The 26,278-nt window shown below is 46.1% G+C and overlaps 1 protein-coding gene across 7 annotated transcripts in view; it reads right to left on the reverse strand.

The window, feature by feature from the left end:
* MCAM (melanoma cell adhesion molecule) overlaps window positions 1-26,278 on the reverse strand; it is a 909,696-nt gene that overhangs the window by 441,443 nt on the left and 441,975 nt on the right. For all 7 annotated transcript variants that reach the window (XM_063942920.1, XM_063942918.1, XM_063942922.1 and 4 more), the window contains one exon: window positions 3,820-3,887. In XM_063942920.1, the coding sequence (XP_063798990.1) occupies window positions 3,820-3,887 (68 nt within the window). The remainder of the gene's footprint in view (window positions 1-3,819; window positions 3,888-26,278) is intronic.

The raw sequence follows: 26,278 nt of genomic DNA on the forward strand, positions 1-26,278 counted from the left end.
TCACTGGACTTATACAGCAGTACCACTGGACATATATGGCAGTATCACTGGATTTATATGGCAGTATCACTGGACTGGATTTATACGGCAGTACCATTGGACTTATACGGCAATACAACTGGACTGGACATATACGGCAGTCCCACAGGACATATACGGCATTACCACTGGACTTATACGGCAGTACCACTGGACTTATACGGCAGTACTATTGTACTTATATGGCAGTATCACTGGACTTATTCGGCAATACCACTGGACTTATACAGAAGCACAGGGACACCACCACTGGACTGATACAGCACAACACAGCAGCACTGGACATATGGCAGCAGAGGACACCACCACTGTGACTGGACTGATGCAGCACAAGACACCAACACTGGACTGATGCAGCACAAGACAGCACTGGAATGACACACATAAGACAGAGCAGGTCACCACACCACTTTCCCGCACAGACAGACACTGAGGAGAGAGACACATCCTCTCGCTACACTCTCCAGGCTGGAGTGAAAATGGAGGCGACGCACGGCTCTTTATATGGAATCCAAAACCCACGAGAATCCGACAGCAGGATGATGACATTTTGCCTCGTTCTGGTTTCCGAGCCTGGCGGGAAGTCCCAAGCCGGACTTGGATCCGGGCTCAGGACGTGATGTTCAGTAGAGTTCGGTTCTCAGAGAACCAAACTCGCTCATCTCTACTATCCACTAGTGCTATCATAGAGTAAATCCCAAATGTCATGGTTTGAGGTGTATAGTATGACTCAGATGTTTGGGAGTTATGTTCTGTTCACTTGGTGCCAGGCAGTGAAAGGGTGGTGAGATGGGAGAAGAGGCATGTACAGTCCCCAATTCCATAAATGTAGAACCAGTAAAGCCTTTTTTGCTTCAGCAAAGAATTCCATGCTTTTACTGAGTCCTCACTGGATTGAAGAAAGTTGACACACTATGTGAATGCGCAGACTGCCAGTACCATGTGCATTAGTCATTAATCTGTCACCACAGCAGAGGATGCAGTGGAGGATGAACAGAGTGCTAGACGTCACAAGACAGTTAAGTCATTTAAATATGGCATATTAGTACGCATCACAATGAAATGCAGTAATACTAAATGAAATATGCTGCTAGCTATTACTATCACTTTTAAATGGAACCCTACGGTATATAAAGTGAAAATTATCATGGTCCCCAGTAAATTGTTGCTGTACGATGGGTTTTACGAAGAATCCATTCGCACAGCCAATCGCAAGGAGATTGACAGGAAGAAGGCATTTGTGGGTGTCAAGTGACAGTTTCCAGGCAGTGGTTGGAAAAATGCAGGCGTGTCCAAGCGTTTACAGGGCAGGTGTCTGACGTCAATTCCGGGACTGGACAGGCTGAAGTGATCGCAAGGGAAAGGGAGAGCGTGGCAGTTGTCGCAAGACACAATGGTTAGCAAAGTGGGAGTAAAGGCCAAATTAGGCAGAAATCTGGTACACCTTTGTGAATAAGTGGGTTCTGAGGGAAAACTTGAAGCATTGGACATTAAGGGAGAGCCTAAAAGAACAAAGAGGATTATATACTATATGTAGGTAGCAGTATGGGAGAAGTCTTGAAAGCAGTAGTGAGAGGTGGTAAACAATGAGCGGGAAAGGCAGTGGCACTGACTGACTAGAGAGGAAGTGAGGGGTGTGGAAGGAGATGAAGTTGGAGATGTAAGAAGGAGAAGAGAGTGAGAGATCCTTGAAAGTTAGGGTGAGAAGTTTAGACTGTATCCTATAGGAGATAGGTAGCCAGTGGAAAAATTGTCAGAGAGGGGATTCAGACACAGAGGGGGTCATTCAGACCTGATCGCTCACTAGCGTTTTTTGCAGCACTGCGATCAGGTCAGAACTGCGCATGCGTATGCACCGCAATGTGCAGGCACGTTGCATGGGTACAAAGCGGATCGATGCTGTCCGATGGGTTTTACGAAGAATCCATTCCCACAGCCGATCGCAAGGAGATTGACAGGAAGAAAGCGTTTATTGTTCGCAACTGACCATTTTCAGGGAGTGGTTGGAAAAATGCAGGCGTGTCCAAGCGTTTGCAGGGCAGGTGTGTGACGTCAATTCCGGGACCGGACAGGTTGAAGTGATCGCAAGGGAAAGGGAGAGCGTGGCAGTTGTCGCAAGACACAATGGTTAGCAAAGTGGGAGTAAAGGCCAAATTAGGCAGAAATCTGGTACACCTTTGTGAATAAGTGGGTTCTGAGGGAAAACTTGAAGCATTGGACATTAAGAGAGAGCCTAAAAGAACAAAGAGGATTATATACTATATGTAGGTAGCAGTATGGGAGAAGTCTTGAAAGCAGTAGTGAGAGGTGGTAAACAATGAGCGGGAAAGGCAGTGGCACTGACTGACTAGATAGGAAGCGAGGGGTGTGGAAGGAGATGAAGTTGGAGATGTAAGAAGGAGAAGAGAGTGAGAGATCCTTGAAAGTTAGGGTGAGAAGTTTAGACTGTATCCTATAGGAGATAGGTAGCCAGTGGAAAAATTGTCAGAGAGGGGATTCAGACACAGAGGGGGTCATTCAGACCTGATCGCTCACTAGCGTTTTTTGCAGCACTGCGATCAGGTCAGAACTGCGCATGCGTATGCACCGCAATGTGCAGGCACGTTGCACGGGTACAAAGCGGATCGATGCTGTCCGATGGGTTTTACGAAGAATCCATTCCCACAGCCGATCGCAAGGAGATTGACAGGAAGAAAGCGTTTATTGTTCGCAACTGACCATTTTCAGGGAGTGGTTGGAAAAATGCAGGCGTGTCCAAGCGTTTGCAGGGCAGGTGTCTGACGTCAATTCCGGGACCGGACAGGCTGAAGTGATCGCAAGGGCTGAGTAAGTTCTGGGCAACTCAGAAACTGCACAAATATTTTTTGCACCGCTCGGCTGCACATGTGATCGCATCTTGCAAAGCAAAAATACACTCCCCTATGGGCGGCGACAATCTGCTCGCAGCAGTGCCAAAAACCCCTAGTGAGCAATCAGGTCTGAATTAGGCCCTACGGTCACTAGCAGACCCTAGCACTGTGCTAGAGTTTAGTATGCATGCATAGGACTCCGGGGAAATGGCATAGCAGCCATTTTCCCAGTGATTTTCTTACCATGTAAGTGCAAAATGCCAGGAAGATGTCCACTGCGCAATTTTCCCAGTGATTTGTGCAGCACTGCTGCTGGTGACTGGGGAATTCGGAGGGTTAATTATTCAAGAAATGGGAGCAGCGTGTGCAGTGTGGGCCCCCTGGACCATCTATAATCGGTGCAAGATGTGTAAATTAACTTTTTAATACTTTACGATCCACGTGGACAACAATTGGGAATAGTAATCTGCCCAAAGCACCTTGTATGAGCCATGTGAGGGGATGTGGTATACTAAAGGGGCTTGTTTGTGGCAGAAGTGTGACAAAATGCCCCCCCCCCAAAAAAAAAAAAAAAAATGTCTACCTTTTTTGTGTCAACCATTTACATGTTGACCTTTTGATCCTGTTGATCTTTTTACCCTGTCGACCTAACGCATGTCTGCCATTTGTGGTAGCCCTATTCACTGTAGACCTTTTTACTGTAGATCTAATAATCCACACCTTTATAGATATGCCACAGGCTGTAACTGTATAATTGAAATGTGTATGTTCTACATATGAAAGACAATAAATTACTAAAGTAACATTCAGCCATGTAACCAGTTCTACAAGCACTGCTCTCGTGTTTCTCTCATTATTTTCTTGCCAATCTTCAATCATTTGCTTATTTTTGTCATTGTCAAATACTGTATTGTACTTTTTTCAGGTTTACCTCAACAGCATTTTCTGTCTCTGGTATTCCAATGTCTTTCATTACAATTTCTGGTTCTCCTGGAGCCTCTAAACAGAGAAAAGAGCAGAATGTGACATAAACTCTGTTGACAACCTCATGTAGTTTACATAACATATATATATTTACACAGATATAGTATGTATTAATTATTTATGTAATACATATATATTATGCAGCACTTTACAGAGAAAATATTTCATTTATCCACATCAGTCCCTGTCCCAGCAGAGTTTATAAGCTAGTTTACAATAGAGATGAGCGCCGGAAATTTTTCGGGTTTTGTGTTTTGGTTTTGGGTTCGGTTCCGCGGCCGTGTTTTGGGTTCGACCGCGTTTTGGCAAAACCTCACCGAATTTTTTTTGTCGGATTCGGGTGTGTTTTGGATTCGGGTGTTTTTTTCAAAAAACCCTAAAAAACAGCTTAAATCATAGAATTTGGGGGTAATTTTGATCCCAAAGTATTATTAACCTCAAAAAACATAATTTACACTCATTTTCAGCCTATTCTGAACACATCACACCTCACAATATTATTTTTAGTCCTAAAATTTGCACCGAGGTCGCTGTGTGAGTAAGATAAGCGACCCTAGTGGCCGACACAAACACCGGGCCCATCTAGGAGTGGCACTGCAGTGTCACGCAGGATGGCCCTTCCAAAAAACCCTCCCCAAACAGCACATGACGCAAAGAAAAAAAGAGGCGCAATGAGGTAGCTGACTGTGTGAGTAAGATTAGCGACCCTAGTGGCCGACACAAACACCGGGCACATCTAGGAGTGGCACTGCAGTGTCACGCAGGATGTCCCTTCCAAAAAACCCTCCCCAAACAGCACATGACGCAAAGAAAAAAAGAGGCGCAATGAGGTAGCTGACTGTGTGAGTAAGATTAGCGACCCTAGTGGCCGACACAAACACCGGGCCCATCTAGGAGTGGCACTGCAGTGTCACGCAGGATGTCCCTTCCAAAAAACCCTCCCCAAACAGCACATGACGCAAAGAAAAAAAGAGGCGCAATGAGGTAGCTGACTGTGTGAGTAAGATTAGCGACCCTAGTGGCCGACACAAACACCGGGCCCATCTAGGAGTGGCACTGCAGTGTCACGCAGGATGTCCCTTCCAAAAAACCCTCCCCAATCAGCACATGATGCAAAGAAAAAGAAAAGAAAAAAGAGGTGCAAGATGGAATTATCCTTGGGCCCTCCCACCCACCCTTATGTTGTATAAACAAAACAGGACATGCACACTTTAACCAACCCATCATTTCAGTGACAGGGTCTGCCACACGACTGTGACTGATATGACGGGTTGGTTTGGACCCCCCCCAAAAAAGAAGCAATTAATCTCTCCTTGCACAAACTGGCTCTACAGAGGCAAGATGTCCACCTCATCTTCACCCTCCGATATATCACCGTGTACATCCCCCTCCTCACAGATTATCAATTCGTCCCCACTGGAATCCACCATCTCAGCTCCCTGTGTACTTTGTGGAGGCAATTGCTGCTGGTCAATGTCTCCGCGGAGGAATTGATTATAATTCATTTTAATGAACATCATCTTCTCCACATTTTCTGGATGTAACCTCGTACGCCGATTGCTGACAAGGTGAGCGGCGGCACTAAACACTCTTTCGGAGTACACACTTGTGGGAGGGCAACTTAGGTAGAATAAAGCCAGTTTGTGCAAGGGCCTCCAAATTGCCTCTTTTTCCTGCCAGTATAAGTACGGACTGTGTGACGTGCCTACTTGGATGCGGTCACTCATATAATCCTCCACCATTCTATCAATGTTGAGAGAATCATATGCAGTGACAGTAGACGACATGTCCGTAATCGTTGTCAGGTCCTTCAGTCCGGACCAGATGTCAGCATCAGCAGTCGCTCCAGACTGCCCTGCATCACCGCCAGCGGGTGGGCTCGGAATTCTGAGCCTTTTCCTCGCACCCCCAGTTGCGGGAGAATGTGAAGGAGGAGATGTTGACAGGTCGCGTTCCGCTTGACTTGACAATTTTGTCACCAGCAGGTCTTTCAACCCCAGCAGACCTGTGTCTGCCGGAAAGAGAGATCCAAGGTAGGCTTTAAATCTAGGATCGAGCACGGTGGCCAAAATGTAGTGCTCTGATTTCAACAGATTGACCACCCGTGAATCCTTGTTAAGCGAATTAAGGGCTGCATCCACAAGTCCCACATGCCTAGCGGAATCGCTCCGTGTTAGCTCCTTCTTCAATGCCTCCAGCTTCTTCTGCAAAAGCCTGATGAGGGGAATGACCTGACTCAGGCTGGCAGTGTCTGAACTGACTTCACGTGTGGCAAGTTCAAAGGGCATCAGAACCTTGCACAACGTTGAAATCATTCTCCACTGCACTTGAGACAGGTGCATTCCATCTCCTATATCGTGCTCAATTGTATAGGCTTGAATGGCCTTTTGCTGCTCCTCCAACCTCTGAAGCATATAGAGGGTTGAATTCCACCTCGTTACCACTTCTTGCTTCAGATGATGGCAGGGCAGGTTCAGTAGTTTTTGGTGGTGCTCCAGTCTTCTGTACGTGGTGCCTGTACGCCGAAAGTGTCCCGCAATTTTTCTGGCCACCGACAGCATCTCTTGCACGCCCCTGTCGTTTTTTAAAAAATTCTGCACCACCAAATTCAAGGTATGTGCAAAACATGGGACGTGCTGGAATTTGCCCATATTTAATGCACACACAATATTGCTGGCGTTGTCCGATGCCACAAATCCACAGGAGAGTCCAATTGGGGTAAGCCATTCCGCGATGATCTTCCTCAGTTGCCGTAAGAGGTTTTCAGCTGTGTGCGTATTCTGGAAAGCGGTGATACAAAGCGTAGCCTGCCTAGGAAAGAGTTGGCGTTTGCGAGATGCTGCTACTGGTGCCGCCGCTGCTGTTCTTGCGGCGGGAGTCCATACATCTACCCAGTGGGCTGTCACAGTCATATAGTCCTGACCCTGCCCTGCTCCACTTGTCCACATGTCCGTGGTTAAGTGGACATTGGGTACAACTGCATTTTTTAGGACACTGGTGAGTCTTTTTCTGACGTCCGTGTACATTCTCGGTATCGCCTGCCTAGAGAAGTGGAACCTAGATGGTATTTGGTAACGGGGGCACACTGCCTCAATAAATTGTCTAGTTCCCTGTGAACTAACGGCGGATACCGGACGCACGTCTAACACCAACATAGTTGTCAAGGACTCAGTTATCCGCTTTGCAGTAGGATGACTGCTGTGATATTTCATCTTCCTCGCAAAGGACTGTTGAACAGTCAATTGCTTACTGGAAGTAGTACAAGTGGGCTTACGACTTCCCCTCTGGGATGACCATCGACTCCCAGCGGCAACAACAGCAGCGCCAGCAGCAGTAGGCGTTACACGCAAGGATGCATCGGAGGAATCCCAGGCAGGAAAGGACTCGTCAGACTTGCCAGTGACATGGCCTGCAGGACTATTGGCATTCCTGGGGAAGGAGGAAATTGACACTGAGGGAGTTGGTGGGGTGGTTTGCGTGAGCTTGGTTACAAGAGGAAGGGATTTACTGGTCAGTGGACTGCTTCCGCTGTCACCCAAAGTTTTTGAACTTGTCACTGACTTATTATGAATGCGCTGCAGGTGACGTATAAGGGAGGATGTTCCGAGGTGGTTAACGTCCTTACCCCTACTTATTACAGCTTGACAAAGGGAACACACGGCTTGACACCTGTTGTCCGCATTTCTGGTGAAATACCTCCACACCGAAGAGCTGATTTTTTTGGTATTTTCACCTGGCATGTCAACGGCCATATTCCTCCCACGGACAACAGGTGTCTCCCCGGGTGCCTGACTTAAACAAACCACCTCACCATCAGAATCCTCCTGGTCAATTTCCTCCCCAGCGCCAGCAACACCCATATCCTCCTCATCCTGGTGTACTTCAACACTGACATCTTCAATCTGACTATCAGGAACTGGACTGCGGGTGCTCCTTCCAGCACTTGCAGGGGGCATGCAAATAGTGGAAGGCGCATGCTCTTCACGTCCAGTGTTGGGAAGGTCAGGCATCGCAAACGACACAATTGGACTCTCCTTGTGGATTTGGGATTTCAAAGAACGCACAGTTCTTTGCGGTGCTTTTGCCAGCTTGAGTCTTTTCAGTTTTCTAGCGAGAGGCTGAGTGCTTCCATCCTCATGTGAAGCTGAACCACTAGCCATGAACATAGGCCAGGGCCTCAGCCGTTCCTTGCCACTCCGTGTGGTAAATGGCATATTGGCAAGTTTACGCTTCTCCTCCGACAATTTTATTTTAGGTTTTGGAGTCCTTTTTTTTCTGATATTTGGTGTTTTGGATTTGACATGCTCTGTACTATGACATTGGGCATCGGCCTTGGCAGACGACGTTGCTGGCATTTCATCGTCTCGGCCATGACTAGTGGCAGCAGCTTCAGCACGAGGTGGAAGTGGATCTTGATCTTTCCCTAATTTTGGAACCTCAACTTTTTTGTTCTCCATATTTTATAGGCAGAACTAAAAGGCACCTCAGGTAAACAATGGAGATGGATGGATTGGATACTAGTATACAATTATGGACGGACTGCCACGGTTAGGTGGTATAAAAAAACCACGGTTAGGTGGTATATATTATAATAATAATACAATTATGGATGGACGGACTGCCTGCCGACTGCCGACACAGAGGTAGCCACAGCCGTGAACTACCGCACTGTACACTGGTTGATAAAGAGATAGTAGTATACTCGTAACAACTAGTATGACACTATGACGACGGTATAAAGAATGGAAAAAAAACCACGGTTAGGTGGTATATATTATAATAATAATACAATTATGGATGGACGGACTGCCTGCCGACTGCCGACACAGAGGTAGCCACAGCCGTGAACTACCGCACTGTACACTGGTTGATAAAGAGATAGTAGTATACTCGTAACAACTAGTATGACACTATGACGACGGTATAAAGAATGAAAAAAAAACCACGGTTAGGTGGTATATATTATAATAATAATACAATTATGGATGGACGGACTGCCTGCCGACTGCCGACACAGAGGTAGCCACAGCCGTGAACTACCGCACTGTACACTGGTTGATAAAGAGATAGTAGTATACTCGTAACAACTAGTATGACACTATGACGACGGTATAAAGAATGAAAAAAAAACCACGGTTAGGTGGTATATATTATAATAATAATACAATTATGGATGGACGGACTGCCTGCCGACTGCCGACACAGAGGTAGCCACAGCCGTGAACTACCGCACTGTACACTGGTTGATAAAGAGATAGTAGTATACTCGTAACAATTAGGATGACACTATGACGGTATAAAGAATGAAAAAAAAAACCACGGTTAGGTGGTAGGTATATAATAATAAATAATACAATTCTGGTCGGACGGACTGCCTGCCGTGTGCCGACACAGAGGTAGCCACAGCCGTGAACTACCGCACTGTACACTGGTTGATAAAGAGATAGTAGTATACTCGTAACAATTAGGATGACACTATGACGGTATAAAGAATGAAAAAAAAAACCACGGTTAGGTGGTAGGTATATAATAATAAATAATACAATTCTGGTCGGACGGACTGCCTGCCGTGTGCCGACACAGAGGTAGCCACAGCCGTGAACTACCGCACTGTACACTGGTTGATAAAGAGATAGTAGTATACTCGTAACAATTAGGATGACACTATGACGGTATAAAGAATGAAAAAAAAAACCACGGTTAGGTGGTAGGTATATAATAATAAATAATACAATTCTGGTCGGACGGACTGCCTGCCGTGTGCCGACACAGAGGTAGCCACAGCCGTGAACTACCGCACTGTACACTGGTTGATAAAGAGATAGTAGTATACTCGTAACAATTAGGATGACACTATGACGGTATAAAGAATGAAAAAAAAAACCACGGTTAGGTGGTAGGTATATAATAATAAATAATACAATTCTGGTCGGACGGACTGCCTGCCGTGTGCCGACACAGAGGTAGCCACAGCCGTGAACTACCGCACTGTACACTGGTTGATAAAGAGATAGTAGTATACTCGTAACAATTAGGATGACACTATGACGGTATAAAGAATGAAAAAAAAAACCACGGTTAGGTGGTAGGTATATAATAATAAATAATACAATTCTGGTCGGACGGACTGCCTGCCGTGTGCCGACACAGAGGTAGCCACAGCCGTGAACTACCGCACTGTACACTGGTTGATAAAGAGATAGTAGTATACTCGTAACAATTAGGATGACACTATGACGGTATAAAGAATGAAAAAAAAACCACGGTTAGGTGGTAGGTATATAATAATAAATAATACAATTCTGGTCGGACGGACTGCCTGCCGTGTGCCGACACAGAGGTAGCCACAGCCGTGAACTACCGCACTGTACACTGGTTGATAAAGAGATAGTAGTATACTCGTAACAATTAGGATGACACTATGACGGTATAAAGAATGAAAAAAAAACCACGGTTAGGTGGTAGGTATATAATAATAAATAATACAATTCTGGTCGGACGGACTGCCTGCCGTGTGCCGACACAGAGGTAGCCACAGCCGTGAACTACCGCACTGTACACTGGTTGATAAAGAGATAGTAGTATACTCGTAACAATTAGGATGACACTATGACGGTATAAAGAATGAAAAAAAAAACCACGGTTAGGTGGTAGGTATATAATAATAAATAATACAATTCTGGTCGGACGGACTGCCTGCCGTGTGCCGACACAGAGGTAGCCACAGCCGTGAACTACCGCACTGTACACTGGTTGATAAAGAGATAGTAGTATACTCGTAACAATTAGGATGACACTATGACGGTATAAAGAATGAAAAAAAAAACCACGGTTAGGTGGTAGGTATATAATAATAAATAATACAATTCTGGTCGGACGGACTGCCTGCCGTGTGCCGACACAGAGGTAGCCACAGCCGTGAACTACCGCACTGTACACTGGTTGATAAAGAGATAGTAGTATACTCGTAACAATTAGGATGACACTATGACGGTATAAAGAATGAAAAAAAAACCACGGTTAGGTGGTAGGTATATAATAATAAATAATACAATTCTGGTCGGACGGACTGCCTGCCGTGTGCCGACACAGAGGTAGCCACAGCCGTGAACTACCGCACTGTACTGTGTCTGCTGCTAATATAGACTGGTTGATATTTAAAGAGATATTAGTAGTATACAACAATACTATACTGGTGGTCAGGCACTGGTCACCACTCCTGCAGCAAAAGTGTGCACTGTTAATTAATATAATTGTACTCCTGGCTCCTGCTAACAACCTGCAGTGCTCCCCAGTCTCCCCCACAATTAATTATAAGCTTTTAATTTATACATTGATGACTGTGCAGCACACTGGGCTGAGCTGAGTGCACACAGACTGAGTCACACTGTGTGACTGACTGTGCTGTGTATCGTTTTTTTTTTCAGGCAGAGAACGGATATAGCAGAGAGAAGTGAACGGATATATTATATTAAATAAAAGTTAACTAGCAACTGCACTGGTCACTGACTGTGGTAAACTAACTCTGTCTGCGACTCTGCACAATCTCTCTCTCTCTATCTAATCTATCTCTATTCTAATGGAGAGGACGCCAGACACGTCCTCTCCCTATCAATCTCAATGCACGAGTGAAAATGGCGGCGACGCGCGGCTCCTTATATAGAATCCGAGTCTCGCGATAGAATCCGAGCCTCGCGAGAATCCGACAGCGTCATGATGACGTTCGGGCGCGCTCGGGTTAACCGAGCAAGGCGGGAAGATCCGAGTCGCTCGGACCCGTGAAAAAAAACATGAAGTTCGGGCGGGTTCGGATTCCGAGGAACCGAACCCGCTCATCTCTAGTTTACAAATGTGTGTTTGTACTGTGGGAGGAAAGTGGAGTTACTGGAGGAAACCCAAACAAACACAGGAAGATAATACAAACTCCACAAGTCTAGTGCCTTGTATAGGATAGGACATGAACTCATGACCTCAGAAATGTGAGGCAGTAATGCTAACCACTATGCTAAAGTTTTATTTTGCATCCACAAACGTAATACAGAACAGAAAGAAATGTGGTAATGTGGGCATGGATAGTGAACTAGAGTGCAGAGAAAGCGGAGCTGGCATGCTTTGGATAAGGTGAACAGGAAGGTCTCTGGATGAATTCCTCATCTGTGGCTTTTGTTGTTCTTCCTGAGAGTGGCTTTTTTTTTTTAACCCTGTCTCCTGTGTACGAATGTGTCATTTTTTACTGTGATTTCAGTTGCGTCAGGTCCCATATTCCAATACGATTAGCCACAGCGTTTCCTCATGTAAAGTTCCTTTGTGCATCATCTGCCACTTTGTATGTGTGTAAAACCAATTCCTGTACTGTTAAATTTGCATCCTAGACTCTAGTACACTGTAAGCAGATTTTCTCTGTATCTGCGATGCAACTAAACTGCCAAATTTTCTAGAAAGATAAGATACACCATTCATCTTGGAGCAACTCAGTCACCCTGTATGGTGTAAAGATGCCTAGTGTATGAGGACACATATGTACTATCTACATTTTCCTATTTCTCTGTACATATGAGATGGGCGCTTCTTAGACTTGGTTGACATGTACTACCGTAAAACATAATTAATATGGAAATGGGACTGCTTTAGGCATAAGAACACATAGGGGGGCATCCAATTAGGTGTGATGAAACATTTGCGATTTTGTCCAATGTTTTACCAGGAACTTATTAAGGATTTTGTTTAGCCTGCTGAAACAAAATCCCCGATAATCTGCGGCAACCCCTCCAGTCAGTGCCCCATGCCAGCCACAGAAGTAAAAGCCAGGGATGGCAGGGAGGCAGGGTGCCCGGGAGCTGGCCCTCAGCCCTGTGACCCACAGCCACCATTCTTCCCCCGCCCCAGGTGCCCTGGCCAGGCGGGGCCCAGGGTCATGTGATGGAGGAGCCAGAGCTGTCGGGGAGCCAAAGCTGCCAGGGGAGCCTGGTGTTGAGGCAGGTGACATAAACCACGGCTCATGCATAGCAATGTACTGCGAGGAACTGGATATACCCCATAGTATTTTCTTAAGTTCTCTGAAAAGATCTTTTTTTTTTTTTTTTTTCTACCAAAAACTTACACTGGTACTAATATGCTCAAAATATACATAAAAATAAGTACTTCACTTATGAGTTGGTAATTATCTTCAATTGCCATATAGAATACAGCATGAAAACCCAAAATAGTGTAATAACATCCTAAAATACATAAAGTAAATATGCATAATATGGCTAAAAGTTCATGGCCAGTATTTACTAAAAATCCCAGTTTGTCCGATTTGTGTTTTTTTTTCTAAGTCCCAACCCGGGAATTCACTAAGCACCAATCTCGGCAGTGTTTGGACTATTCGTAATGGTTTGATTTGCAAAGTTCCGAAATACGAATGAATAGACCATTGGTTAAACGCGGCTGATATTTCATACAATACGGGCATTCACTATTCATTCGTATTTCGGTGTTAGTTTCTGAGTGTTCAAGTGCGGGTCTGTTTTTGATCGAATCGTTAAAAAAAGCTGAAAAAAAAATAGACCTGCTTTTTCCAGTCGAGTTTGGATAACCATGCACAGATCAGTGAGATCTGTGCATGGTTATCTACGGGAAAGGGTCTGTTTAGTGTAAAAACTGAGAAAAAAATTGCGTGGGGTCCCCCCTCCTAAGCATAACCAGCCTCGGGCTCTTTGAGCCGGTCCTGGTTGATAAAATATGGGGGGGAAAATGACAGGGGTTCCCCCATATTTAATCAACCAGCACCGGGCTCTGCGCCTGGTCCTGGTTCTAAAAATACGGGGGCCAAAAAGCGTAGGGGTTCCCCTGTATTTGTGAAACCAGCACCGGGCTCCACTAGCCAGGTACATAATGCCACAGCCGGGGGACACTTTTATACTGGTCCCTGCGGCCCTGGCATTACATACACAACTAGTCACCCCTGGCCGGGGTACCCTGGAGGAGTGGGAACCTCTTAAATCAAGGGGTCCCCTCCTCCATCCACCCAAGGGCCAGGGGTGAAGCCCGAGGCTGTCCCCCCCATCCAAGGGCGGCGGATGGGGGGCTGATAGCCTTGTGAAAAATGTGAATATTGTTTTTAGTAGCAGTACTACAAGTCCCAGCATGCCTCCCCCGCAAGCTGGTACTTGGAGAACCACAAGTACCAGCATGCGGTGGAAAACCGGGCCCACTGGTACCTGTAGTACTACTACTAAAAAAATACCCCCAAAAAAACAGGACACACACACACCGTGAAAGTATAAGTTTATTACATACATGCACACCACCAAACATACATACTTACCTATGTTCCCACGAGGCTCGGTCCTCTTCTCCATGTAAAATCCTTGGGGTACCTGTGAAAAAAATTATACTCACATAATCCAGTGTAGAATCCGACCTTTGAATAATCCACATACTTGGCAAAAAAAATAAAACGGAAACCCGACCACGCACTGAAAGGGGTCCCATGTTTACACATGGGACCCCTTTCCCCGACTGCCAGGACCCCCCCTGACTCCTGTCAAAGAGGGTCCCTTCAGCCAATCGGGGAGCGCCACGTCGTGGCACTCTCCTGATTGGCTGTGTGCTCCTGTAGTGTCTGTCAGGCAGCACACGGCACAGATACAATGTAGCGCCTATGCCAATGGTGGGAACTTTGCGGTCAGAGGTTGACCGAAAGTAACCTCACCGCTGACCGCAAAGTTCCCATGCATGGGTACTGTACTGTATGTACTTGATTTTTTTTTGTATAATCCATCATTACTAGAGTAAGAGCTAGTACCTACTAGCCAGCTTTAACATCAGAAACTCACTAATATGCATCTTTTTTTGCATAATCTTTTATTTTCTATACCACTGCCTTTCAGTCTCTAGCTTCTAGTCATATTACAGTGCTTCATAAGGCTTTGGATTGGACCCTTGGCATGTCTATCAAGCCATAACTGACATCCAATTAAGCATTAGAATGGAAACTGTGGTGAAACAGTGACAAGTCACTGGACTGCTGCTGTCATACAGAAACTGTCCCCAACCTTTCCAATTTATGCTAAAATTAAAATTCTTTAGTTGTTAAGGCAGAAGTTGTGTATTTTCTTTCCTCACATACAAGCATTTTATTCTTAAACCAGTAAGTCAGAAGTACAGCACAAATGCTAAGCTTAAAACAATTAACTCATTAGAACACTTTGATAAAGCAGCTGATTCTCCGTAAACTCAATGCAGATGTACATGTAAATCAGTGATTTTATGTGACAGCACATGCACATAAATCTGTAAATAGTCAAGTACTGTAGCACATGCATCACACAGTGTCTATGTACAAGTAGCACATGCATCACACAGTGTCTATGTACAGAGTTGCAGTACTGATTGCACTACAGTGATATTTTGTCTGATGGCTCTGTTAAGCAGGCTGAGGGCTGCCTAAGCATGAAGCCACATGAGCGCCCTGGTTTTTTTGTGACTAATGGGTTAAAGACAGGTCAGTGCCACCTTAGTGATGTCATTTTGGGTCAGGTGCTTTTGTCTGCCTATTAGGGAGATTGTAGGAGGAGTGTATAATACAGTTCTTATAGGCAGGTCCTGGGGGCCATCTTTCTCTTTGCCATTTGGAAGCCTCTCCCACCCACCCTGCAATTTTTTCACATGATTTTTGGTTCGCTATTTTGGCTTCTATTTCCTTCTAGTAGTTGGCTTTGACAGCCAGATGGTCAAAAAGTCGCTACCAGCCAGCATTCAAAAACTTGCATAAGTGGTCATTGTGGGGCACCCCCTTTTGGGAAGATGGTGAGTGGAGCTGAAGATGCAGGGCTAGGAAGAGATAGGGTGACGTGCTGGAGAGACAGAGGATGGTGAGACTGAGAGACACAGGGTGGCAATGATGCTGAAAGACAAAGGTGGAGAGATTCAAGGGGAGGGGAAGGCTGAGAGGACCTGGGTGTGGGATGAGGCTGGGAGACACAGGGTGGGCATGAGGCTCAGAGATACAGAGTGCAGATGAGGATAAGAGACATAATGTTGGTGGGGATGAGGTTGAAACACACAGGGTGGGGCAGATGAGACACAGGGAGGTGAAGCTCAGAGACACAGGGTGGGGAATGTGGCTGAGAGAAATGGGAGATGAGTAGATGGAGAGACACAGGGCAGATGAGTAGGGAGGGTGGTGGTGTAGGGCAAATGTGTCCTCACTGTCTTTTCTTTAAGCTTCAGGGGGCCTGGGGTGACCTCTAGCCATTTAATTCAAATTTCCAAACCCCCACTTCTAAATTCCCACTTCAACCACTGCTTCAAACCATAAATACTAGGAGGTACACTGGTTAGTATTGCTATTAACCAAGTTCTATATAAATAGAGACAAATAATAAATAGATAACAATGGGAAATGGCAATATCAATGCGACAATATGTTCTACAGTGACAACCACATCTGTTTTAAAATTCTTCTGTGACGAGAAGTTCTCTTCACATAAATCTTTAAAGCCCTCACAACATCCAAGGACTTTGAGGTAATTGAGGAGTCAGTAGCCACTGGCACCACAATAGGTTGGTTGATATGAAAAGCCTACACAACCTTAGGAAGAAAATGCTGACGCGTCCTGAGCTCAGCTCTATCTTCATGGAAAATTAAGTAGAGGCTCTTGCAAGACAAAGCCCCCAATTCAGACACACGCCTAGCCGATGGTAATGCCAACAGTGTGACCGCCTTCCAAGTGAGAATCTTGACCTCAACCTCCTGTAAAGGCTTCAACCAATCCAACTGCAGGAACTGCAACACCACGTTAAGATCCCAAGGTGCTGTAGGCAGCACAAAGGGAGGCTGGATGTGCAGGACCCCTTTCAAGAAAGTCTGAACCTCAAGGAGGGAAGCCAATTGTTTCTGGAAGAAAATGGACAAGGCCGAAATCTGGACTTTTATGGAGCCCAGACGTAGGCCCACATCCACACCTGCCTGCAGAAAAAGCAGGAAACGTCCCAGATGAAATTCCACCGCAGAATAATTTCTGCTGTCACACCAAGAGACGTATTTTATCGAGCCCAAATGTAAGCCCACAGACACACCTGCTTGCAGGAAGAGGAGAAACCGCCCAAGTTGAAACTCCACCGTAGGAAACTTCTTGGATTCACACCAAGACACATACTATTTCCAAATGCGATGGTAATGTTAGACGTTACTCTTTTCCTAGCCTGTATCAGGGTAGGAATAACTTTGTATGGAATGCCCTTCCGAGCTAATATCTGACGTTCAACCTTTATGCGTCAAACGTAGCCGTGGTAAGTCTCGATAAGCGAACGGCCCCTGTTGCAGAAGGTCCTTTCGAAGAGGAAGATGCCTCGGATCTTCCAGTAGTAACTATACAAGATCTGCGTACCAAGCTCGCCTTGGCCATTCCGGAGCAATGAGGATAGCCTGAACTCTTGTTCATTTTATAAATTTGAGAATCCTTGGGATGAGTGGAAGTGGAGGGAATACATACACCGACTGGAAGATCCCAGGAGTTACCAGTGCATCCACCATCACTGCATGTGGGTCTTTCGACCTGGAACAGTACCTGCGAAGCTTCTTGTTGAGGCAGGAGCCCATCATGTCTATTTGAGGTACGCCCCACAGACTTGTCACCTCTGCGAACACCTCGGGGTGGAGTCCCCACTCTCCTGGATGGAGATCATGTCTGCTGAGGAAGTCTGCTTTCCAGTTGTCCACTCCCGGAATGAAGATTGCAGACAGCGCATTTGCGTGCTTTTCTGCCCAGAGAAGGATCTTTGTTACCTCTGCCATTGCAGCTCTGCTCTTCGTTCCGCCTTGTCGGTTTATGTAGGCCACCATCATTACTTTGTCAGACTGCACCTGAACAGCTTGATCTTGCATAAGATGTGCCGCTTGTAGAAGGCCGTTGTACACGGCTCTTAGTTCGAGAATGTTTATTGGAAGGATGGATTCCAGACTTGACCACCTTCCTTGGAAATTTTCCCCTTGGGTGACCGCGCCCCAACCTCTGAGAATCCATGATTAGAAGGATCCAGTTCTGAATCCAGAGCCTGTGGTCCTTGAGAAGGTGAGGCATTTGCAGCCACCAGAGGAGTGAAATCCTGGCTTTCGGTGACAGACGTATCCTCTGGTGCATGTGCAGGTGAGATCCCAACCACTTGTCCATGATATCCAGTTGGAAGGAATGGAAAATGAAATCTTCCATACTGTACAGCCTCATAGGAGGCAACCATCTTCCCCAGAAGGCGAATGCACTGATGAATCAATACCTGGGCAGGCTTCAAGAAATCCTGGAGCATTATGTTGAGGATCATCCCTAGGAAAGACAACCTCCGTGTCGGCTCCAAATGTGACTTTGGAAGGTTTAGGATCCATCCATGATCCTGGAGCAGTCGAGTTGTGAGAAAAATGGACAGCAAAAACCTCTCCCTGGATGATGCTTTTATCAGCAGATCGTCCAGATATACGGAATTATGTTCACTCCCTGCTTGCGGAGTAGGAGCATCATCTCTGCCATTACTTTGGTGAACACCCACGGTGCCATGGCTAGGCCGAATGACAGAATCTGAAACGGATAGTGACTGTCCCACAGTGCAAATCTGATATACGCCTGGTGAGGCGGCCAAATTGGAATGTGAAGGTACGCATTCTTGATATCCAGGGATATCAGGAATTCCCCCTTCTCCAGACCTGAGATCACTGCTCTCAGAGATTCCATCTTGAACTTGAATTCCATCAAATAGGGATTTAACGATTTGAGGTTCAAGACTGGTCTGACCGAACCGTCTGGTTTCAGCACTACAAATAGGTTTGAGTAGTAACCCTTGATTTCCAGATGAGGTGGAACCAGAACAATGACATTTGCCCTTTCCAATTTTTTTCCTGTAGGATAGCCCTTTTTGTCAGCAAAGCTGGTAAGCCTGATTTGTAGAATCTTTGAGGTGGGAGTTGTTGAAACTTCAGTCTGTACCCATGGGATCCAATATCTTGCATCTGAGGATCTAGGCCAGACCTGACTGAAATTTCGTATACCTTCTCCCACCTGCCCAATCTCAAGGCTGGGAGGTCCACCATCATGCTGAGGATTTTGAGGAAACAGTACCCGGCTTCTGTTTCTGGGAACCTGCTGGTGCAGGTTTTCTGGATTTTCCCCGACCACCTCTGAAGAATGTGGAAGGGGGTTTGGACATCTTAACCTTTGTGGTCCGAAAGAACTGCATTGCAGATGTGGAAAAGGATTTTTTCGGCATTGGAGTGGCTGAGGGAAGAAAGGTGGACTTACCCGCGGTTGCCGTGGAGATCCAAGCATCCAAAGCTTCCCCAAATAGAGCCTGAATTGTGAAGGGTAGGTTCTCCACAGTCTTCTTGGATTCCGCATCTGCAGACCATTGGTGCAGCCAGAGTCCCCTGCATGCCGAGACAGCCATGGAAGACGCCCGTGCATTCAGATGACCAAGGTCCTTCATGGCCTCCACCATGAAACTTGCAGAATCCTGTATGTGACGTAAAAACATTTCAATGTCACTTCTATCCATAGTATCTAAATCCTCTAGTAATGTGCCTGACCACTTTACTATGGCTTTAGAAATCCATGCACAAGCGATAGTGGGCCGTAGCACCATGCCTGAAGCAGTGTATCTGGATTCGAGCATAGTCTCAATCTTACGGTCTGCCGGCTCTTGCAAAGCGGTAGACCCAGGGACAGGTAAAACCACCTTTTTAGACAGTCTAGATACAAAAGCGTCTCCTATGGGTGGGGGTTCCCACTTTTTCCTGTCCTCTTCAGGGAAAGGAAAAGCAACTAGAACCCTCTTTGGGATCTGGAATTTTTTCTCTGGGTTTTCCCAGGATTTTTCAAATAATGCGTTTAATTCCTTAGAGGCAGGGAAGGTAAGGGAGGATGTCTTATTATCTGTAAAGTAAGCCTCCTCGACCTGTTCAGGTACCTTGTCAGTAATGTGTAAAACGTCCCGAATGGCCTTAGTCATGAGCTGCACTCCCTTGGCAAGGTACGATCATGCAAAAAAAGGCACTTCTGTGCATGTGTATGCAGTGCAATGTGCACGCGCATCGTACTATTACAATGAACGATGTAGTTTCACACAAGGTCTAGCAAAGCTTTTCAGTCACACTGCTGGCCACAGAGTGATTGACAGAAAGAGGGTGTTTCTGGGTGTCAACTGACCGTTTTCAGGGAGTATTCGAAAAAAACACAGGCGTGCCTTGAAAAACGCAGGCGTGGCTGGCCGAACGCAGGGCGTGCTTGTGATGTCAAAACAGGAACTGAACAGTCTGAAGTGATCGCAAGAGCTGAGTAGGTCTGAAGGTACTCTGAAACTGCACAAAATAATTTTGTAGCCGCTCTGCGATCCTTTCGTTCGCACTTCTAAGCTAAAATACACTCCCAGTGGGAGGCGGCATAGCGTTTGCACGGCTGCTAAAAACTGATAGCGAGCGAACAATTTGGAATGACCACCAAAACCTCTACAGATTTTTTTTAAAACCTGTGTTTCAGTCTCATAATGAGCTATCCTAGATGAAATCTGGGATACAATTCCCTTTAACAGAAGCCACCCACTGGGGTTCGGATTCAGAAGGCTGAGACAGTATATTGCATTCTGAGTACATGGAATAGACTCTTCTGGAGAAGATACATACTCTGCAGCACAAGATACAGAGTCCCTAGACATGGTAATGTGAGATATAGAACACACACACACACACACACATGAAAATGTCAGACACCGCTTCCCCCCAAGTACCGTCAGAGAGACACAGAGTAAAGGAGCCAGCACACACAGCGCCCCAGTCAACAGTTATAGAATAACTGCCTGGCGCTGACTGAGTAACCTTAATAGACTACACAATAATGTGAATAAACACTCTCCCCCCCCCCCCCCCAATCTATAACCCCCTGGTACCACACAGGATAGCTGAAGTTATGTGGAGGGTCAGCGCTCCCTGTCAGCATCTCTGTATGTGATCTGCAGGGAAAAAATGGCTCAGGTGAGTGCTGGATCCGCTCTGAGGAAAAGCTCCACCCCCTAAAATGGCTCATATTCCCGCACTTCTAGCGCTTATACTGGCCTGAGGTAATGGGTGCTAGCAGCAGTACAGTGTCCCTGATAGCTTCTGTGGCCAGTGTAAGGTTGTTTGCGCTGGCCCAGGGCGCCCCTCATAGCGCCGCACACAGTACTGCTGAACCTTCTGGTGCGCAGCAGCTCCCACCCTGATGCCGCCATTCTCACCGGCTCCCCGCTTGTTGGAGCGCCGGTGTCCTACTCACCACCTACATATTCTGGATCTATTAGGGGGTGGCGGCAGTGCTGTGGGAGTAAGCAGTCACCTCGGGGGTTTGCAATCGACACCCTCAGGAGCTCAGTGTCCTGTCAGTGGAGATAGGAGCCATTAATCTCAGAGGGTTGGATCATACTCCCCCCCCCCCCCTTTCCCCCTAAGTCCCACGAAGCAGGGAGGCTGTTGCCAGCAGCCTTCCTGTGCCTAACGCTTAAAAAAAAAAAAAAAAAGAACTCCTAGGAGCTCCCGTAGCTGTGACTGGCTCCACAGGGCACAAATTCTAAACTGAGTCTGGTAGAAGGGGCATAGAGGGAGGAGCCAGCACACACTATTAAACTCTGAAAGTGCCCATGGCTCCCAAGGGACCCGTCTATACCCCATGGTACTAATGTGGACCCCAGCATCCTCTAGGACATAAGAGAAAGTAGATATACAGTGGATTATACTTTATTATTTTTTTAAATCTGTTTATTTTGATTTTCATAGAACATAAGTCAAAACATGAACAAATCGTCAGCATTTGATGAAGTAAACAATTAGATCATGTAGTTGGGTACATCAAACTATATCAAAAAGAAAACATTTGATCTCATCTGAGTATGGGAACAGAGGTAATACTCCAATAATTACATCATACTCTACAATCCTGTAGTCATTAATGATATGAAAATCGTTAAATCTCTTACTCCAAGAACAAGTCATAAAGCATAGGGTAACATTAATAAGAATAGTACTCGAAGTTACAGGAGTATGGAGATAGAAAAAGGCACATATTCCCACAGTTCAGGTACTCAATATTTGTACCATAGTAACTCACAAGAAGATATTCCCTGAAACTAAACATTAGAAACATCATTCGAAAATCTGTTTTAAATATATGAAGATAAGAAAAAAGCTCAGAAAGAGAAAGAAGAAGAAGGGGGCAGGGAAGTACATTAGGGTAAATAGGGAAGGAGGGTAAAGATGCTCTTAACAATAAAATTCTCCTGGCAGGGTGTGGAGGAATTCAACCTTAGGTCTTAACAGTATAAACGACACGGATGATCATGAGGTAGGCTCTTCTAACAGTTTCCTATGGATGAACCATTCGGTATGTTCAAAGACCTTAAATATCTGGGCCTGTGTGGACTGATCCCGCGACTCTATATAAAGACCCCATTTCTTGTAGAAAGTTTTAACCCCCACCTCTATATTGACTTGAACCGATATACTGTCTTGCTGTTTACCCAAATACAGGAGTATTTTCCGTCTCTTTGCTGGGGAATTAAAGCTCCCGACATTCCAAGATCCCACCATCAGATCAGGCATAGTTCAGAGGAAAAGGCAACACAGAGGAATTGTATGCTGTCCGCATAAGAGGCATGAACATAATCACCATCCTGAGGAGGGGGGGTGGGAAAGAGGGAGGAGGGGAGAGACAAAACAAGAGGAGAAAAGAAGAAAAAGAAATCGAAAGCAGTAGTAAATAACAGGCCATACAATTGAAAAGGTGATACTTCAAGAAATATCCGATACTTCTGTGACCAGTGACCTCCAGTCAACGAGCATGGGCGAACACCAACGGTAGCGGTCCCGCACCCTGGCATTAAGTGGTGTGTACCAGCAGTAAAGGAGGACCCCCCCCCCCACCGCAATGTACTTAAACAAATCCCACCCAGAAACCCCTAGTAATTAAGCTATATAACCAAATGCTCTAAAAAAAACAGTATGTTATAAGCGAGATGCAGTGAGCAGCATGTAGTAGAAGACCTGTGGCTAATGTAATGAATAAGGCGATATAACCATTAAAATTCAGCATAATGGGGTATATCCCAGCCAACATAAAAGATTTTTCAATTTGCATCTGTAGAATAAGCATGTAAGCAAGAACATTTCAAAAAGAAATAGAAAATCGGTCAAAACAGAATCTAAGAACAGGCAGAGCAATTGCGGAGTAGCGGCGGCTACAGTGGTGTCCGTGCGTAATTGTTGCCATAACAAAACGAACCAGGGCAGTCCATGTGAAATGAATGACTAGACCGCAGGGGGATAGTCAGTAGAACACGTTCAAGTTGTCGCTGAGGGGAGATCAGAAATGTCCGCGTTGTCTTCTCTGGATACATTACGGAGGTAGGCCACCGCGTCAGCAGGCAACAGAAAATCTTTTTGGGAGGTACCCTCATAAATGCGCAAGCGAGCGGGGTAGAGCAGACCAAACTTGCGACCCTCTGAAACAAGTTGAGTGCAAATGGGGGAAAAAGCTTTTCGGGCCCGGGTCAGTTCCACCGAATAGTCCTGGAATATGAAAAGCTTGTTACCCTCCCATTGGATATCTCTCATTTTGCGAGATGCGGACCAGAATGCTAATTTATGAAGGTAGTTCAGACATCGGAACAAAGTTACACGTGGGCGCGGTCTGTTGGGGGTGGGCACAGGACCCACACGGTGAACTCTCTCAATTACCAGATCACTGCATTCCCGTTCTATCTTTAAAATTGCAGGAAGGGTAACACGGACAAAATGAGCTAGCACCGCGCCTTTAAGTGATTCCGGCAATCCCACAAGTCTGATATTATTTCTTATTGAGCGATTTTCCATATCATCTAACTTATTCCATATCTGATAGTTCTCCGTAGTAAGAGATTTCACGGAGTGGTGCAGCCCTTCTATGTCATGTGTTGCAGCCTGCAGTTGGGATTCAGTGTGTGAGACTCTCTGCTGTAAGTGTTGCAGCTGTGTAGTAATATCACTGACAGCCTGTGAAAGCAGGGGAGCCCTAATGGCTTTTATAGCTGCCACAACGTCCCCATATGTTACCGGGGCCTCCGGATCTCGGCATACCTGTGAGCCTGCATGATCAGTCCCCTCCGCCGCTGCTTTCTTGGAGGCAGGAGTGGTGACTTCAGGTCCGGCGCCATATTGCTGCCCGCGCGGCGCTTCTCCAGCCTCGTGGCTGCGCCAGCGGGGGCCTGTGGAGCCGCGGTTACGGGCCGTCACGAAGCGATCCATAGTGATCGCGGGTCTCGCCGGAGGTATTCTGGGCGGTGTGGAGGCTGTAGTAGCCTTGAAAAGCTTAGATGCAGCGGGCGGCAGGACGGAGCTCCGGCGCTGAGAGGCTCACTCCATGGGTCCCGGAACCGGAAGTCGTGGATTATACTTTTAATTGTGGACCTTCTGAGAGTGGCAGGAGAGGGAAGCTTCTCTTCCCTGCAGCTGCATATGCTGTGTATCTGACTTGTCGCATCAGGCACTTGCCGGTGTGGTTTCATTTGATGTGACTATGCTAAGCAGGTGGTTAAAGCCAAAACAAACCAATTGTTGGCGTTAAACTAATTACAGCTTTAAATGTAATGGCTATCTTGCCTGAATTGCACTTACTCCTGCAAATTATGGGCTATTACATTTGACCCCTTGCAACCAAAGTTATAAGGTGTCTATTGATTTATTGTGATTACCTTTGCATAACCATTAAGCTAGCTTATCTTCTAAAATAAATAACACAGACACAATAAGACACAGATAACAACTGCGTACGTTTTAAAAGGTCATTAATGTATTTATTAAGTGGAATTTCCCTTCTGGTAAGGGATGGCAAGGAAAGCGCTTGATGACCAGCTCTAGCCAACTGATGTTATATAATAATGGCGGCGACTTAAACGCTCCAACTTGTATGATATGAGGTGACTTAAATGCCTCATCCAGCCAAAAGCATAACCTGCCCTGATAAGGCAAACACTACCCTTTACTATGTCATAGTGTGACCATTTCCTATGAAAATTCCCATCGTCCTCCCGTCCGGCAGAACTCGCTAGCCTTCCTTGGAAAGGGTAATTGCCCCTCAAAGACTATTTATGCCCCATGTGGCCGCTGGTCAAAAGCACCTTCCCTCCGAAAGCTAAATTGAATTGAAAGCCAAATAGTAGCCAAATCAGAGAGCAGCAACAAAACAAAAAAGGGGAGGGCGGGCGGGATTTCCACTTTTTCCAGGTACCAAAAAAGGAAGTGCTGCTGCTGCCTCCCTATCTATTTACCCCCCTAATGTTACCTCTCCTACACACCCTGATAGGCTAATGTAAACACAAACCAAACGCTAATCTAACTAGCAAAAGCTCTCTCATTAACCCATCACAAACCAAAGACCCCTTATATAATTTCATGCCTATACAGCCTTCATTTACTCATATTGCAGTTGCAGAATACTTGTTTCTTTTTTGACAACTCAAGCGACCAAACGATTTTCCCAAGTCTGCCTGTTTATCAAAGTCCCCATCTCCGACAGTGATGGGGAAACAACGGGATCTGGTCAGGATCCTGATGCTGGAATCCCAACACTACTCACAATACCGATGGCAGGATCCCAACACGGATGAAAATGCCGGTACAAGGATCCCAAACGGCGGCAACCCGAAGAAAGGTCTGCCCGAACTTCACACCAGTAAGCTGTGGTGGAGGGTGGGGGACAGGAGTTGGTAGGTTTAGGCTGCTGGGGGAGGGTTAGTTTCATGCTGCGGGTAAGGAGGGTTAGGAAGGCTAGGGATTAGGGGTAGTATACTCTCCAATTAGCAGTGGGGATCCTGAACATATGTTGGTATTCTGAATGCTGGTATCCCAAGCACTGGGATACCGATACCATCCCAAAACTACAGTTTATGCATGAGTAACACAAGTATAAGCCCATACATATTTATAAAGGTCTTAGGGGCTGATTTTGAGTTTGCCGCTGATGTGGCCCACAGCACAGTTTGCCTGCTTCAGCAAACTGCGATTCGGCTGCATGGGCTCACACATTGTGATTGAAAGTGGCGGGCATTCATGAGGCGGCGACGTGGCATTTGGGTGGGAGCCAGCCAAAGAGGGGCGGGCCATGACCATGTCCAGGGTGGCTGCGTGATGTCACACGCAGCCGCTCCGATTAAAACAATGGTTGTGAGGCTGCACTGCGAGGGGTTAACCTTAGTTTGATGCATCGAGCGGCGGGCAATCACACATGCTGGGCGGCCTTGCCCTGTGCTAGGCGGCACCAAGCTTGTGAGAGAAGATAAACGTAGATCTTATGCCCTGATTCAGCTTCAGATGCTGAAATCGCTATTCAGCGATTTTTGAACTTCAGCACATGCACGAGGACTTAAATTGTGAT

The sequence above is a fragment of the Pseudophryne corroboree genome, chromosome 10 (genome assembly GCF_028390025.1).
Source record: "Pseudophryne corroboree isolate aPseCor3 chromosome 10, aPseCor3.hap2, whole genome shotgun sequence".
Taxonomy (NCBI): domain Eukaryota; kingdom Metazoa; phylum Chordata; class Amphibia; order Anura; family Myobatrachidae; genus Pseudophryne; species Pseudophryne corroboree.